We start from the raw sequence: 15,339 nt of genomic DNA on the forward strand, positions 1-15,339 counted from the left end.
GTATATTGAAGTATGTATGCATGTAGTTTTGGTGTTTAAAGGGGTAAAGATTTATATTTCCATGATATAAATATTGTGTGAACCACTTCTTGCATCTTCATTGAATGTGCTTTGGGTATTATAATAAATCAATGATTTTGCTTGTTGATTAACCTGGTTGATGGATCTTTTAATTCTAGGTCTTTAGTATATGATTGGTTGTATTGGGACTTGATTTAATCATTTAAAGTTATGGCCATTTGAGTAGTGGGTCTAGAAAGTGACAGTATGTTTCTCGAACTCCAGTTGTAACAAGATCACCACAGTTCAGACAGTGCATCTAAGGACTTGACGTGTGTATCATAATCTAATCAAACAGAGTTAGCATGGCTGCCTGAAGAAGGGCTTATGCCTGAAACATCGATTCTCCTGCTCCTTGGATGCTGCCTGGCCTGCTGTGTTTTTCCAGCACCACATTTTTCAACTCATGCATGAAAGGAAAATCAAGTCCAACTAATTTATTAGAATTCTTTGAGAAAGTCCCAGTAGAATGGATCGAGGGGAACCAGTAGATATGTTGTAGTTAGACTTCAAGAAGACATTCAACAAGGTACCTCGTTAAAGATTAAGTTAAAAGACAAGAGCCCACAGTATTGGAAGTAGTATATTAGCATGGATATAGAATTGGCTAATGTGCAGGCAACAGCAGGAGGGTATAGGACATTTTTTCAGGCTAATGATCTGTAATCGGAAGTTCCACAGGGATCAGAGCAGATACAGCAACTGTTTACAATAGATATTAATGGCTTTGATGAAGGAAGGGAATGTACTGTTGCCAAATTTGCAGACAACAGAAAAATACATAGGCAGGTTATGAGAGGAATACAAGTAGTTTACAGAAACATTGATAGGTTAAGTAAGTGTGAAACACATTGGTAATTGGTGTATTAGTGGTAAACAGTGAAGTTGTTCACTTTGGAAGGGAGAACAAAGGAAGGGTATTTTTTAAATAGAGAAATAGTGCAGAAAACACAAGGGACTTCTGTAGTTCCCTCATGAAACACCAAGTTAGCACAAAGTGCAGCAGGTAATCAGAAAAACTAATTCAATGTTGGCCCTTGTTTTAATGGGGATGGAGTATAAGAGTAGGGAAGTCTTAGTAGAACTGCACAAGGTGCTGGTGAATCCATGTCTGGAAGTTCTGTGAGCAGTTTTGGTTCCTTTATTAAGGAAAGATATTGTTTCATTGGAGGCAATTCAGAGAAAGTTCACTAGGATCATCAACATTTTGGAGGGATTGTCTTTTGAGCAAAGTTAAACAAGTTGGCACGCCACTGACTGGCATTAAGAAGAATGAGAGGTGATCCCATTGAAACACATAGAGTTCTTAAGGCGCTTGGCTGGGTAAATGCAGGGAGGATGTTTTCCCTCATGGAGAAGTCTAGGATCAGAGTGCTTAGTCTCAGAATAAAGGGAAAGCATTATAAGACTGAGATGAGAAGAATTTCTTCTCCGAGGTTGAGAATTTTTAATCTCCTTGCTCAGAGTACTTTGGTATACAGTATTTAAGGCTGAGACAGATTCTTTATCATTAGGGGAATCGAGAGTTATAGAGTCATAGTCATACAATTGTACAGCATGGAAACAGACCCTGCGGTCCCACTCGTGCATGCCCACCAGTTAGCCGAAACTAATCTTGTCCCATTTTCCAGCATTTGGCCTATATCCCTCCCTCTAAACCCTTCCTATTCATGTACCCATTCAGATGCCTTTTAAATGTTGTAATTGTACTAGCCTCACCACTTCCTCTGGCAGCTCATTCCGTACATGCAGTACCCTGAGTAATAAAGTTGCCCCTTAGGTCCCTTTTAAAGCTTTCCCCTCTCACCTTAAACCTATTCCTTCTAGTTTTGGACCACACCCTGGGGAAAAGACTTGGCCATTCACCCTATCTATGCTCCTCATGATTTTATAAACCACTATAAGGTGACCCCTCAGCCTCTGACCCTCTAGGGAAAGTAACCCTAGTCTATTCAGCCTCTCCCTGAAGCTCAAACCCTCTAACCTGACAACATTCTTATAAATCTTTTCTGGACCTTCCAAGTTTTACAACATTCTTCCTGTAGCAGGGAGACCAGAATTGAATGCAGTATTCCAAAAATGGCCTAACTGATGTCCTGTGTAGCAAAATGACCTCCCAACTCCTATACTCAATGCACTGACTAATAAAGGCAAGAATGCCAAATGCCTTCTTGACTGTCTTATCTACCTATGACTCCACTTCCAAGACACCGTGATCCGGCACTCCAAGATCTCTTTATTCAGAAACATTCCCCAGGGCCCTACCATTAAATGTATAAGTTCTGCCCTGATTTACCTTTCCAAAATGCAGCACCTCATATTTATCTAAATAAAACTCATACTGCCACTGCCTTGGCCCAGTGACCCATCTGATCAAGGTACCGTTGTACTCCCTGGTAACCTTCTTGGCTGTCCACTACACCATCAATTTTGGTTGTGGAGAAAGGGTAGGAAAATGGACGTGAGGAATGTTGGGATTTGGTATGATCCTGTTGAATGGTGGAGCAGCCTCGAGATGCTGAATGGCCTACACTTGTTCTTATTTCTTAGTCTTATAAATTCCCGGAACATCTGATTTGGTCCCTCTTGTGATCATGTCTAAGAAAACCTGACCCACATGTCAAATTCCAATTCATTTATTTTTAAAGTTGAAATTCTGCTCATGTTGATAATGTGTTGTTCAGTTATATTTGGTATTAATGTGTCATTCCTTCTCGGTGCAGTTAACCAACCACCTTCAAAGTGCTGTGTCCATGCTTATTCTTCCCCGTTTCCAAGCAGCAATGGGGAAACCTCCATCGAATTTGAATCTGCATTAGGTAAGCACTTGAGGTACCATTGAAACAATTATAAAATTAAAAATATTTTATTAAAATTAGCTGCTATAAGAATGTGTTAATTTCAATTTTTGCAGTTGGAACTACATTTAAGGAATTTACACTGTAGATTTCTGTTTTCGAATTTTTTTAATAAAATAAGCTTCATTTAATTGTATTATTGGTAGAGACTGGTCAACTACCAAATGAATTATCTCTGAGTTATTACATGAAAAGATATGAATCAATGTATCATATTTTTACTGACAAATGAGAAAGAACAAGCACAAACTGAAAATTACACCTTAGATAGACTCATAGTGATGTACAGCACAGAAACAGACCCTTTGGTCCATCTCGTCCATGCTGACCAGATATCCTAAGTCAATCTAGTCCCATTTGCCAACACTTGGCCCATATCTCTCCAAACCCTTCCTATTTATATACCAATCCAAATACCTTTTTAATTGTTGTATTTGTACCAGCCTCCACCACTTCCTCTGGCAGACCATTCCATACACACACACCACCCTGTGTGAAAAAGTTGCCCCTTCAGACTCTTTTAAATCTTACCCCTCTCACCCTAAACCTATGCCCTCTAGTTCTGGATGCCCCCACCCCAGGGAAAAGACCCTATCCATGCCCCTCATGTTTTTATAAACCTCTGTGAAGGTCATCCTTCAGTCTCTGAAACTCCATGGAAAACAGCCCCAGCCTATTCTGCTTCTCCCTAAAGTTCAAACCCTCCAACCCTCGCAACATCCTTGTAAGTCTTTTCTGAACCTTTTCAAGTTTCACAACATCCTTCCCAAAGTAGGGAGACCAGAATTGCGGACAAAATTCCAACAATGGACTAACCAAAGTCCTGTACAGCTGCAATCTGACCTCCCAACTCCTTTACTCAAGGCTCTGACCAATAAATGAAAGCATACCAAACACCTTCTTCACTATCCTATCTACCTGCGACTCCAGTTTTAAGGAACTATGAACCTGCACTCCAACATCTCTTTGTTCACTAGCACTCCCCAGGGCCTTTCCAAAATTCAGCACCTTGCATTTATCTAAATTATACTCCACCACCACTTTCGCCCATCTAATCAAGATCTCATTGTACTCTGAGGAAACTTTCTTCACTGTCTCCTATACCTACAGTTTTGGTACCATCTGCAAACTTACTAACTATCCTCCTATGTTCACATCCAAATCATTTATATAAAATGACAAAAAGCAGTGGCCCAGCACCAATCCTTGTGGCATGCCACTGGTTGCAGGCTTCCAGTCTGAAAAGCAACCCTCCACTACCACCCTCTGACTTCTACTTTCGAACCAGTTCTGTATCCAAAAGGTTAGTTCTCCCTGTAATCCATGTTATCTAATCTTGATAACCAGTCTATCATGAGGAACCTTGTTGAACGCCTTACTAAAGCCCATATAGATCCTGTCCACCTGCCCTCAACAATCCTCTTAGTTACTTCTTCAAAAAACTCTTGTCAAGTTTGTGAGACATGATTTCCTACGCACAAAGCCATGCTGACTGTCCTTAATCAGTACTTGCTCGCCTTTCCAAATACATGTAAATCCTGTCCATTAGAATTCCCTCCAACAACTTGTCCACCACTGATGTCAGGCTTGCCCGTCTTTCGTTCCCTGGCTTTTCGTTATCACCTTTCCTAAATAGTGGCACCCCGTTAGCCCAACTCCTGGCAAATCACCTGTGACAATCGATGATCCAAATATCTCAGCAAGGGGCCCAGCAATCACTTCCCACAGAGTTTTTGGTTACACCTGATCAGTCCTGGAGATTTATCCTCCTTTATCAGTTTTAAGACATCCAGCACCACCACCTCTATAATATGGATGTTTTTCAAGATGTCACCATCTATTTTCCCACATTCTGTATCTTCCATGTCCTTTTCCACAGTAAACACTGATGCAAAATACTCATTTAGTGTCTTCCCCATCTCCTGAAGTTGTACACATAGACTGCCTTGATGATCTTCGAGAGCCCCTATTCTCTCTCTAGTTACCCTTTTATCCTTTATGTAGTTATGTGGATTCTCCTTAACCCTGTATGCCAAATCTATCTCATGTCCCCTTTTTGTCTGCCTGATTTCCCTCTTAAATATACTCCTACTGCCTTTATATTCGAAGGATTCAATTGATCTATCCTGTCTATACCTGACGTATGCTTCCTTCTTTTTCTTGACCAAAACCTCAATTTCTCTAGTCATCCAGCATTGCTTACACCTACCAGCCTTGCCTTTCACCGTAAAAGGAACATACTGTCTCTGGACTCTCAGTTCATTTTTGATGGGTTCCCATTTTGTAATACTTTAAACGGAAAATTCATATGGAACATTCCCTGTTCACGTCAACTGAGAATTCCCTTTATTATATTAGATCCTCAAATGTTCATTTAAATTATCTGGAGCCAAGCAAATGTGTGTTTCAGATCCAGGGATTCATTGTGATTCTCCTTTTTGTCCCAGTCTAGCAGACAATACACTTTCTGTGAGCATTCCACTGTTGATCTCTTCTACTAGTATTTCTCGAAACCTGACTGGCTGTAATTCTTTGTGAATTTAAATTTTTCTTCCCAAGCAATTCCTGTGCTGTCAGTCTAAGCCAGAAATTCCTCTGGATCAAGTCAATGATCCTGCTGCTTGACTTTGCTTTTGGAAGCTAGCATGCCTTCACACAGAGCACTCCCAGCATGACTGCATTCCTGGGCTGCTGCCAAATTCAGGCTGACTAAACAGCCAAAATACATCAAAACCAAATAACCTTCCCAACCTTTACAGGCCAGTCTCATGGCAATCTGACGTATTTAGCCTTTTCCAGGTAAAAGTGCAATGTCTTTATTTTTAAACCTGCCTGTTTGTATGGATATGTTAAAATCTTCAATTTTTCCCCAGTTGCTTTCAACCCCCTTTTGATCCAATAAATTATGAGAATTTTTCAAACCCTCCAGTTTATTTCTTAACTTCAGTCTCTCTTGAGATGCCTACAAACAAGCTGTCTCCTCAAGAAATAATTAACAAGATTCCCATTGCTTAAATTTAAACATATCACATCTTGGATTCACTAGCATAAAGACTATATTCGTCATTTCTAGTGCACAGTGACAGCTATATGTACCACATGCAATATAACCTGTCAAAGCTCCTTTGACATCAGCTTCCAAACCACTGACTTCAGTCACCCAGAAGCACAAGATGAGCAAATGGAAATTCCACCAGTGGGTGTGTCACAATCCACACTGGGAACTCTATCATCATTCCTTCCAAGTTACTGGGTCAAAGTCCTGGAACTCTCTTCCTAACAGCACAGTTTATGTTCCTAGACCATGTGGACTCCTGTGGTACAAGAAGGTAATTTAACATCATCTTCCCAAAGGCAATTAGAGATGAGCAATAAATGCTGGTCTCGGCAACAAGAATTTTTTTTCAACTCCTTGAAAAGTAAGAAAAAAAATTGAAAAAAATAACATTGGCCTCACTTTGATCTTTATTTATCTGGGTCTGGTCTGCCAGCACCTCAGGTCAGGCATTCTTTGATTTATACTGCATTTGCAAATTATAATTTTCGAACTAAAAGTAATCTTCTGGATCCAAACGTGAATTAAAATTGCTGTACAGCTATGTCTCTTAGCAGTCTAATCAAATATAAGTCAAATCAAAAGCTTTTTTGCATTACTTATCTTTACAATGATGTCTTGCTCTATAATTTACAAATGACAACTGACTTGACAAATTCATACCTAATTCCTTCCTGTATAGCTATGGGAGTGAAACTGAGCTCTTTATAACTTGTTTTGTGGGTGCAGTGAATCTAGTAAACCTACCCAGCATGACATTTGTGACGTCTGCGCACTCATTTTTAATTTGTCTGTAGAATGAGTGTGGCTGACTAGGCCAATATATTATTGCCCTTGAACAGAATGGCTTACTAGGCCTTTTCAAATGCCAGATTGGATTAACTGTGGAGCTGGAAAAACCCCAGCAGGTCAAGCAGCAGCAGAAGAGAAGGGGAATCGGCGGTTCAAGTCAGAACCCCACAATTCAAATGCCATTTAAGCATCAGCCATATTTCTGTGGGTCTGGAGTAACATGTAAACCATGGATGTGAGATTTACTTCCCTCAAGAACATGAATGGACCAGATGGGGTTTTAAGCAGTCAACAGTAGTTACATGATCATCATTAGACTAGCTTTTAATTCCAGAATTTAAAAATATTCAACTTCAACACTGTTGGATTTGAATCCATGGGGGACTCCAGACTGTACTTCAGTGACAGTACCATCATTACTGCCCAAACATCAGCCTTGGAAAGGCTGTTTAGCATAAACACACTTAGCAATTGCTAGCTCTGCTATTCTGAAGCCCCATGCTACATCCTATCCCTCTCTAAGGTTCCAAGTCATGAAGGCCCTAGCCCACATTCTGCCCTATATTAAGGGAAGATCAGTGGCTGGATTACTTCTCCTGGTTATTGCTGGAAATAGGTGTTTATTATAATTGATTCATTGAATGAGAACCTCACTGGCATTTATTATCCATCACTAATTGCCCAGGAGGCAGTTATAGATCTATTGAGTTATGCTGCACAGAAACAGACCCTTTGGTCACCTCATCCATGCCGACCAAGTTTTCCAAACTAAACTAGTCCCACTTGCCTGTGTTTGGACTGTATCCCACTAATCCTTTCCTATTCATGTACCTATCATCTATATAAATAAAAATGCATATGATAGAGAGAGAAGGTCAACCACATTGCTATGGGTCTGGAGTCACATGTAAGCCAGACCAGGTAAGGACAGTACATTCCCTTCCCTAAAGGATAGATGGGGTTTTCCTGACAATCAACAATGGGTTTCATGGCTATCATTAGATTCTTATTGAAATCAAATTCCAATATTTGCTTGGGTGGGATTTGAACCCAGGTCCCCAGAACATTTTCTGGGTTTCTGGATTAATAGTCTAATGATCATACCACTAGGCCACTGCCTACCCTTGAACTTGTTCTAATGCATTTACATCCTGCCTTAAATAAGGAGACCAGACTGCACACAATATTTAAGAATGTGGTCTCCCCAATGTCCTGCATGACTGAAGTATTACATCCTTACAATGCAATTTAAAAGAATGTAGTTTGGTAACCAGAGAATCCTACAGCCCAACAAGTCCACACTGACACTCTGAACAGTAACCCATTCCCATGCCCTATATTTACCCCTGACTGATGCACCTAACCTACATATCCCTGAATGCCCAGGACAGTTTAGCATGGCCAATTCAGCTAAGCTGCACATCTTTTTGGATTGTGGGAGAAAACATGAGCACCAAGGAGGAAATCCACGTAGACACGTGGGTGGCATGGTGGCACAGTGGTTAGCACTGCTGCCTCACAGCGCCAGAGACCCAGGTTCAATTCCCGCCTCAGGCGACTGACTGTGTGGAGTTTGCACGTTCTCCCCGTGTCTGCGTGGGTTTCCTCCGGGTGCTCCGGTTTCCTCCCACAGTCCAAAGATGTGCAGGTCAGGTGAATTGGCCATGCTAAATTGCCTGTAGTGTTAGGTAAGGGGTAAATGTAGGGGTATGGGTGGGTTGCGCTTCGGTGGGTCGGTGTGGACTTGTTGAGCCGAAGGGCCTGTTTCCACACTGTGAGTAATCTAATCTAATCTTGACAAGGAGAATGTGCAAACCCCACACAGACAGACAGTTGCCCAAGGCTGGATTCAAACCCAGGTCCTTGGTGCTGTGAGGCAGCAGTGCTAAGCACTGAGTCGCCATGCTCCCTTTCACAGCCTGACGATATCAATTGTGTTTCAGAAACAGTCTGTCCTATTTTGCTGTATTTGCTTTGATGGACTTTACTTCTCCTGTGTACATCAGTGTAGTGGCAACATAACAAGATCTTATCTGTTAAGTTTCTTCTACTGTTTGCTATTTTTAAAGGTTGAGTCTCCAAATGACTGCTCAGATGTTTGAGAACAGATTGATTTCTTCAGTGAAAGTGGGCACTGCAAGTGTTGGGAGATCAGAGTCAAAACATGTGCTGGAAAAGCACAGCAGGTCAGGTAGCATCCGAGGAGCAGGAGAGTTGACGGTTTGGGTGTGAGTCCTTCATCAAGTATGTCCATCCTATTCCTAATGAAGGGCTTTTGCCCAAAACATCGACTCTCCTGCTCCTCAGACGCTGCCTGACCTGCTGTGCTTTTCCAGCACCACACGTTTTGACTCTGATTTGTTTAAGACTTTGGTTCAAACTTACATAGACAGGTAAATCATCTTGGAATCACTCCCACTTTTGTTTAGGTTCTCTTGTATCCCCTCAGGGTGATTCCTCTTTATCTTCATTAGGTGAACAACAGATTCTAGAACATTCTCATGAGTAGCAGGCTCATTATCCTACAAGCCACATCATAGACGCAAAATATTATGACAACACTGAGTTAGTGTCACATACTTCCTCTCTATTAAAACTTTCAAAAACCCTCTTGAATAGAGCAAGATTTGCCAGCATCGAATACCATATCACACCAGATTGCCCATTTTTCTCAATGGTGGATAAAACATTACTAAAGACCCAGTGACTTCACCAACAACATATCATCTTCAACAAGGAACAATTATTAGTTGAAAAACCTAAAACAGGCACTCCAGCCTATTTCTTGCATTTCTCTTTGTCATAACTGAAGAAACTTGGAAGCAACTGAAACTCTAAGCAAACAAACCCTCCTTCTATCATTTTTGATTTGACACAGTTGCAGACAATAGATTGAACAGATGACAGTGAACAACAACCAAACTTTACTCTTGTTTGAAGAGAGTTAGCCTCAATGTGACTCTTATCCATCTTTACACAAATCTGTCAGTAGGAGTAGGAATTGTGGACATACTCTAATATTGGACTCTGTAATCCAAGCTTCATTAATTGGGGCATAGAGTATGAAAGCAGGAATGTAATGCAGCTTAGACCTCTGCTGGAGTATTGTGTGCAAGGATCAGGGTGTCTTCATGCATGAGTTGCAGAAAACTGGTATGTGGCTACAACAAGTAATAAGGAAGGTAAATGGCATTTTGACATTTGTTGCTAAAGGAAAAGTTATTACAATTCAAGACATCAGTGAGACTCCACCTGGAGTATTGTGTATAATTTTAGTCCCCTTGCTTGAGGAATGATATAATTTCATTGGAGGCAGCTCAGAGCAGGTTTGTAGATTAATTCCAGAGATGAGGAAATTACCTTATGAGAAAGGATTGTTCAATTTAGGCCTATACTCTTTGGAGTTTATAAGAACGAGGTGTATAATTGAGGTGTATAAGGTACTAAGTGGGATTGACAATGTATATGTAGAGAGAATGTTTCCACACATGGGACAATCTAGAATAAGAGGTTATTTCTGTCAGTGGGCCATGAATTTGTGAAATTCACTACCCCAGAGTATGGTGGATGCTGGGTCACTGACTAAATTTAAGGGGGAGACAGACAGATTTTTAATGAGTAATGGGTTGGAGGTTATCGGGCACTGGCAAGAAAGTGGAGTTGAGACCGAGATGAGATCAACCATGATTATATAATATGACAGAGCAGCTGACGTACCTACTCCTGTTTCTAGCTTTGTTCAAGTCACCACACTTTCGGAAGGATAGAAATGCATTGGAGAGAGTGCAGAAAAAGTTTACGTGAGTAGTTCCAGGGATGAGACACTTCAGTTATAGGGATAGATTGGAGAAGTTTGGGCTACTTTCCTGAGAGAGAAGGCAGCTGAGGGGAGTTTTGATAGAGGTTTTTGAAATCATAAGCAGTCTGCCAGAGAGAACCTGCACCCTCTCAAAAAATGATGATGAATGAGAGGGCAGAGCTTTAAAGTCCTACTTGAGGCATTCAAGAGGGTATTAGATGATGTGCAGGGTTACAGGGAAATGACAAGACTTTGACACTAAGTTAATATGTCAAGAGGGATGATCCAGACATGATGGCACTAATTGCATCCGCTGCACCCCAACTTGATAAGTGGGGTTAATTAGTGATAATTGAACAGCTTCCAACTTCTTAGACAGATGAGGGGGACCTGTGCTCAATAAAAGCAAGTTTCCAATAAATCTTAGTGTCCCACAATAGCACAAAAGCTAAAGTAACCAATGATCAGGTGCAAACACACTGACTGGGACTTTCCAAAGCATATACTGGAATTGCACACGGGGACCCTGCAGGTTCCCTGACATGACAAACACTGAGGGAATTGTCCACAAGATTGTGATCCCAGTGGTACCGAATCTCCCAAAACTATCCATTCAAATTGGAGAATTTGGCCAGTTCTGCTGCAGTCAAGTAAATAACTGGTCTAACTATAAAACTGACCCTGAAATGACCACCTCCTATTATATCTTCCCCCAGTCCCCTGGTACAGCATCTTCTACCTCCAGGACCCAATATCATTACCTATCTGTTTGATCTGACCACTTCCATCCTGGCACTGGACCAGATCTGTCACCCTCTCACCTTGCCACCATGCCCATTAAGCTGCACCATCCCAGGGCCTGACATCCCTCCTTTGCCACGAGGGCTGAACCCCCTCCCCCGCCACTGGATCTGATGCCCTCCTGAGACCCGAGACACCCGACTTCATCTATCATTAGACTTGCCCATCCCGACTAACACTCCATCACTTAGTTGGCCCCTTTGCCACCTTGTATTCTGCCCATCTGGAAACCTATTTTGGCACTGTACCTACCTGACATCCTGGTGCCTTACCCCTAGCCATGTGGCACCCGTGCTACACACCTGGCATCCTAACTCTCACTTTATATGCTTACCATTTCACAACAGCTGCCAAGGTTACAGTGGTGCCAGACCTCTTAAGTCACAGAAGAGGGCGACTGACTATTGTTAATAAAAGGGAGCAGGGTTTGCCATCTCCTGACAATACTGCACTACTGAGGACCGGTCAGAATTACATCCAGTTCTACACTTTTAATCGGAATCTTCTTTCAGAAATGCCTATTCACACTTCATATAGAAAAAACAAGCAGAGGGGCAATCCTTTGAAAACCCACCCCAATATCAAGGATGCTGCCTGCATTGAGTTTTACATGAGCCTTGCAGCTTGGAGACAGAATTCAGCCATTTACGCTATTTAATAGCCCCATCTGATCTAAGCCCTTCCGTTTTTGTGGTTAATATTCTCCGCATAAAATATGTTTATGGTATAACACTTTTTCTATGCTTTCAAAGGTATTATTGTTCAGAGGGGATAGTTCTGGAAGCAAAGGAATGTTAAATCAAACTGCTGCACATACTGTAAGAAAAAGACTTGCAGAATTGGTGAATTAATCTATTTTTCTATTCATTCGATGTTCAGGTAATTTGTAGAGGCCATCTTCAACAGCGTTATTGTTAGATCAATCCCTTCAGTTTATTCAGAATGAAGAGCTATGTTTATATACGAAATAAAATTGTTACATGTGATCAATTTGTACTCTCTGTTTCTAGTTTATCGTCAATGCTGGAGTGCATTCATGTTCTTGGCAGTGATAGTTATTACAATTGGATCTATTGTCATCATTTTTAAAACATTTTGGAACAATCATGAGAAGAATAAAATTGTGGGAGGCATAATGTTTCTGTGTGGTAAGTGAAGATTTTTTAATTAGTGTTTTATTTGAACTCTCCCTATTGCACTTTATTTCTTCCCATTGCTTATCATTGATGGCATTTTTTTTTCTTGGGCTGAATGGGGTTTATAGATCCAGGAATACCATCTAAAGGTCATTATTAACAACATCTGACTTTTTATAACTTTGCATGTAATTTGTGAAATTGTATTAAGTGGTAGTGGTGGTGGGGTAGGGGGTAGGGTGGGTTAGTGGAAGATGTAGTGGAAATTTAGGGGTGTGATTGAGAGAGGCACTGTTACTGGTATAAACATTTAGAAACCCAAGGTAACATTCTGTTGCTACAAATTCAAGTCCCACTATGCCATTTAAATACAAAATCTTAAATCTGGAAATCTAGGAACAAAATCTGCTGTCCTTGCTTGGATGGTCCACATGTGACTCCGGAGTCTCAGTAATGTGGATGTGCAATCATCAGTGAACAATATTCAGCACGCTTTGCAATGACTTAGATACTGAAACCAGGGACTCGGGTTCGATTCCAACCTCAGGTAACTGTGTGACGTTTGCACATTATCCCCGTGTCTGCGTGGGTTTCCTCTGGGTGCTCCGGTTTCCTCCCATAATCCAAAGATATGCAGGTTAGGTGAATTGACCATGCTAAATTGCCCATAGTGTTCAGGGATGTGTAGGTTAGATGCATTAGTCAGGGGTAAATGTAGAGTAATAGGGTAGGGAAATGGGTCTGGATGGGTTACTCTTCAAAGGGTTGGTGTGGACTTGTTGGGCTAAATGGCCTGTTTCCACACTATAAGGATTCTGTAGGGATTCTGTGAAGCAGTCCACTGAAGCCAAAATGTAACAAAACCTGAACAACATCCAGGTTTGGGTTGACCAGCTTGATGTAGTGTTCACATCACACAAGTGCCAGACAATGGCCTTTTCCAATAAGAGACAATCTAACCATTATCCTTAACATTCATCACCATCATGGAATCCTGTGCTGTCAGCAACCATGGAAACTAAACTGAACTGGACAAATAAATGTTGTGGCTACAAGAACAGTTCAGGGGCTAGGAATCCTGCAGCAAGTGACTCACCTCCTGACTCCCCAGGCCTGTCCACAATCTGCAAGGCACAAGTCAGGAGTGTGATGGAATTCTCTCCAGTTGCTTGTATGATTGTAGCTTCAGCAACACTCAAGAAGCTTGACACCATCCAGGACAAAGCTGCCCGCTTGATTAGCACCACAGTCACATTCACTTCCTTTAGCATAGGCCCTTAGTAGTAAGTGTGTACTATCCACAAAATGCACTGCAGAAATTCATCAAGGCTCTTTAGACAAGTATCTTCCAAATCCATAACTACAACCATCTAGAAGGACAAAGGCATCAGGTACATGGGCACATCATCATCTCCAAGTTAGGGGAGTAACTGGCTTGGAGGCTGTCTTGGAGATATATCAGCATTCCTTCAGTGTCACCCACCCCAGAGTGTTGTGGGTCTACCTACAGCATATGGACTGCAGCAATACAAGAAGATAGTTCACCACCACCTTCTCGAGGGCATCTAGGGATGGGCAATAAAAATGCTCACCCAGCCAGTGATGTCCACATTCTGTGAGTGAGTAAAAAAAAATCTCTCAGCTGCCCTCTGGAATGTGTATACAGTTAGTACAGAAGAACAGATTAAAAAAAAACAGATGGATGACACTGCATTAACCTGTGTACCTGAAATAACTCTGCAGTATACTTTGTGGTCTTGTACCAAGATTGGGAAGCTGTCCACAAACTAATTAAGCAACTGCTTGACAGCCTCAACATTTTATACCTCACTGATAATATCCCAGACCCCATCCTTCACTTGGGATTGTCCTGTCCTTCCGTTAGGAAACAATGAAGTTTTATCCTTGGACAGGGAAATCATCAATTAGTTTCACTCTGTACTCTTTCATGTTGAACAACCTTTGGAACAAACACAACATGCACACTGAATGGGTGGGTGGGGTGGCCTTCAATGTCCATGACCAAGCGTGCCTCAAGAACCCCACTACTAATTATGTTGGCCAAGTCCTGAATAGCATGTCTGCTGAACTGGGCCTGAGAGAACTGACAACTGGGGGAAACATGGTCGATGTTGTTTTCCACCAATCTACCTGTCACTTGTTCATGACTGTACTGGTAGGAGTGATCACTACAAAGCTCTATCTGGAATTCTGTGTTGTGTTGCAATGTGCTAAATGAAGCAGATTCATAACAGACCTTTCAACTAAAAACTGGGCATCCATTGGTAAAACTATTTGGTAATCTCATGGCATGGCATATAATCCACTTTACTAATATCATCAAGTGAGGGATTAACTCTGGTTTAGTGAAGAGAGCAAGCAAGCAATATCAGGTATCAGCTATATCTCATGCTTTGTACATCATAAGATACAGTATATCAGTATATTTTTAAGAGAAATGTTCATGATATCAGCACTATTGTGCCATGAAACCTGAGGCTGGGATCACTTAAAGCATGACATGCCACTTAAAGTATATTTTTCAGTAATCTCATAGTTTAGTCTTAGCTCAGCACATGTGGGCGGCACGGTGGCACAGTGGTTAGCACTGCTGCCTCACAGCGCCAGAGACCAGGGTTCAATTCCCACCTCAGGCAACTGACTGTGTGGAGTTTGCACGTTCTCCCAGTGTCTGCGTGGGTTTCCTTCAGGTGCTCCAGTTTCCTCCCACAGTCCAAAGATGTGCAGGTCAGGTGAATTGGCCATGCTAAATTGCCTGTAGTGTTAGGTAAGGGGTAAATGTAGGGGTATGGGTGGGTTGCGCTTCGGCGGGTCAGT

At 41.6% G+C, this 15,339-nt stretch overlaps 1 protein-coding gene across 1 annotated transcript in view; it reads left to right on the plus strand.

The window, feature by feature from the left end:
• The window catches only part of LOC122550660 (transmembrane protein 182-like), a 62,828-nt gene that overhangs the window by 43,105 nt on the left and 4,384 nt on the right, over positions 1 to 15,339 (plus strand). The window contains exons 4-5 of the mRNA XM_043691742.2: positions 2,784 to 2,879; positions 12,376 to 12,513. Coding sequence (XP_043547677.1) covers positions 2,784 to 2,879; positions 12,376 to 12,513 — 234 coding nt within the window. The remainder of the gene's footprint in view (positions 1 to 2,783; positions 2,880 to 12,375; positions 12,514 to 15,339) is intronic.

This window comes from Chiloscyllium plagiosum, unplaced genomic scaffold, assembly GCF_037043375.1.
Source record: "Chiloscyllium plagiosum isolate Xiang-an unplaced genomic scaffold, Cpla_swu_hap1 HiC_scaffold_6, whole genome shotgun sequence".
NCBI classification, from domain to species: domain Eukaryota; kingdom Metazoa; phylum Chordata; class Chondrichthyes; order Orectolobiformes; family Hemiscylliidae; genus Chiloscyllium; species Chiloscyllium plagiosum.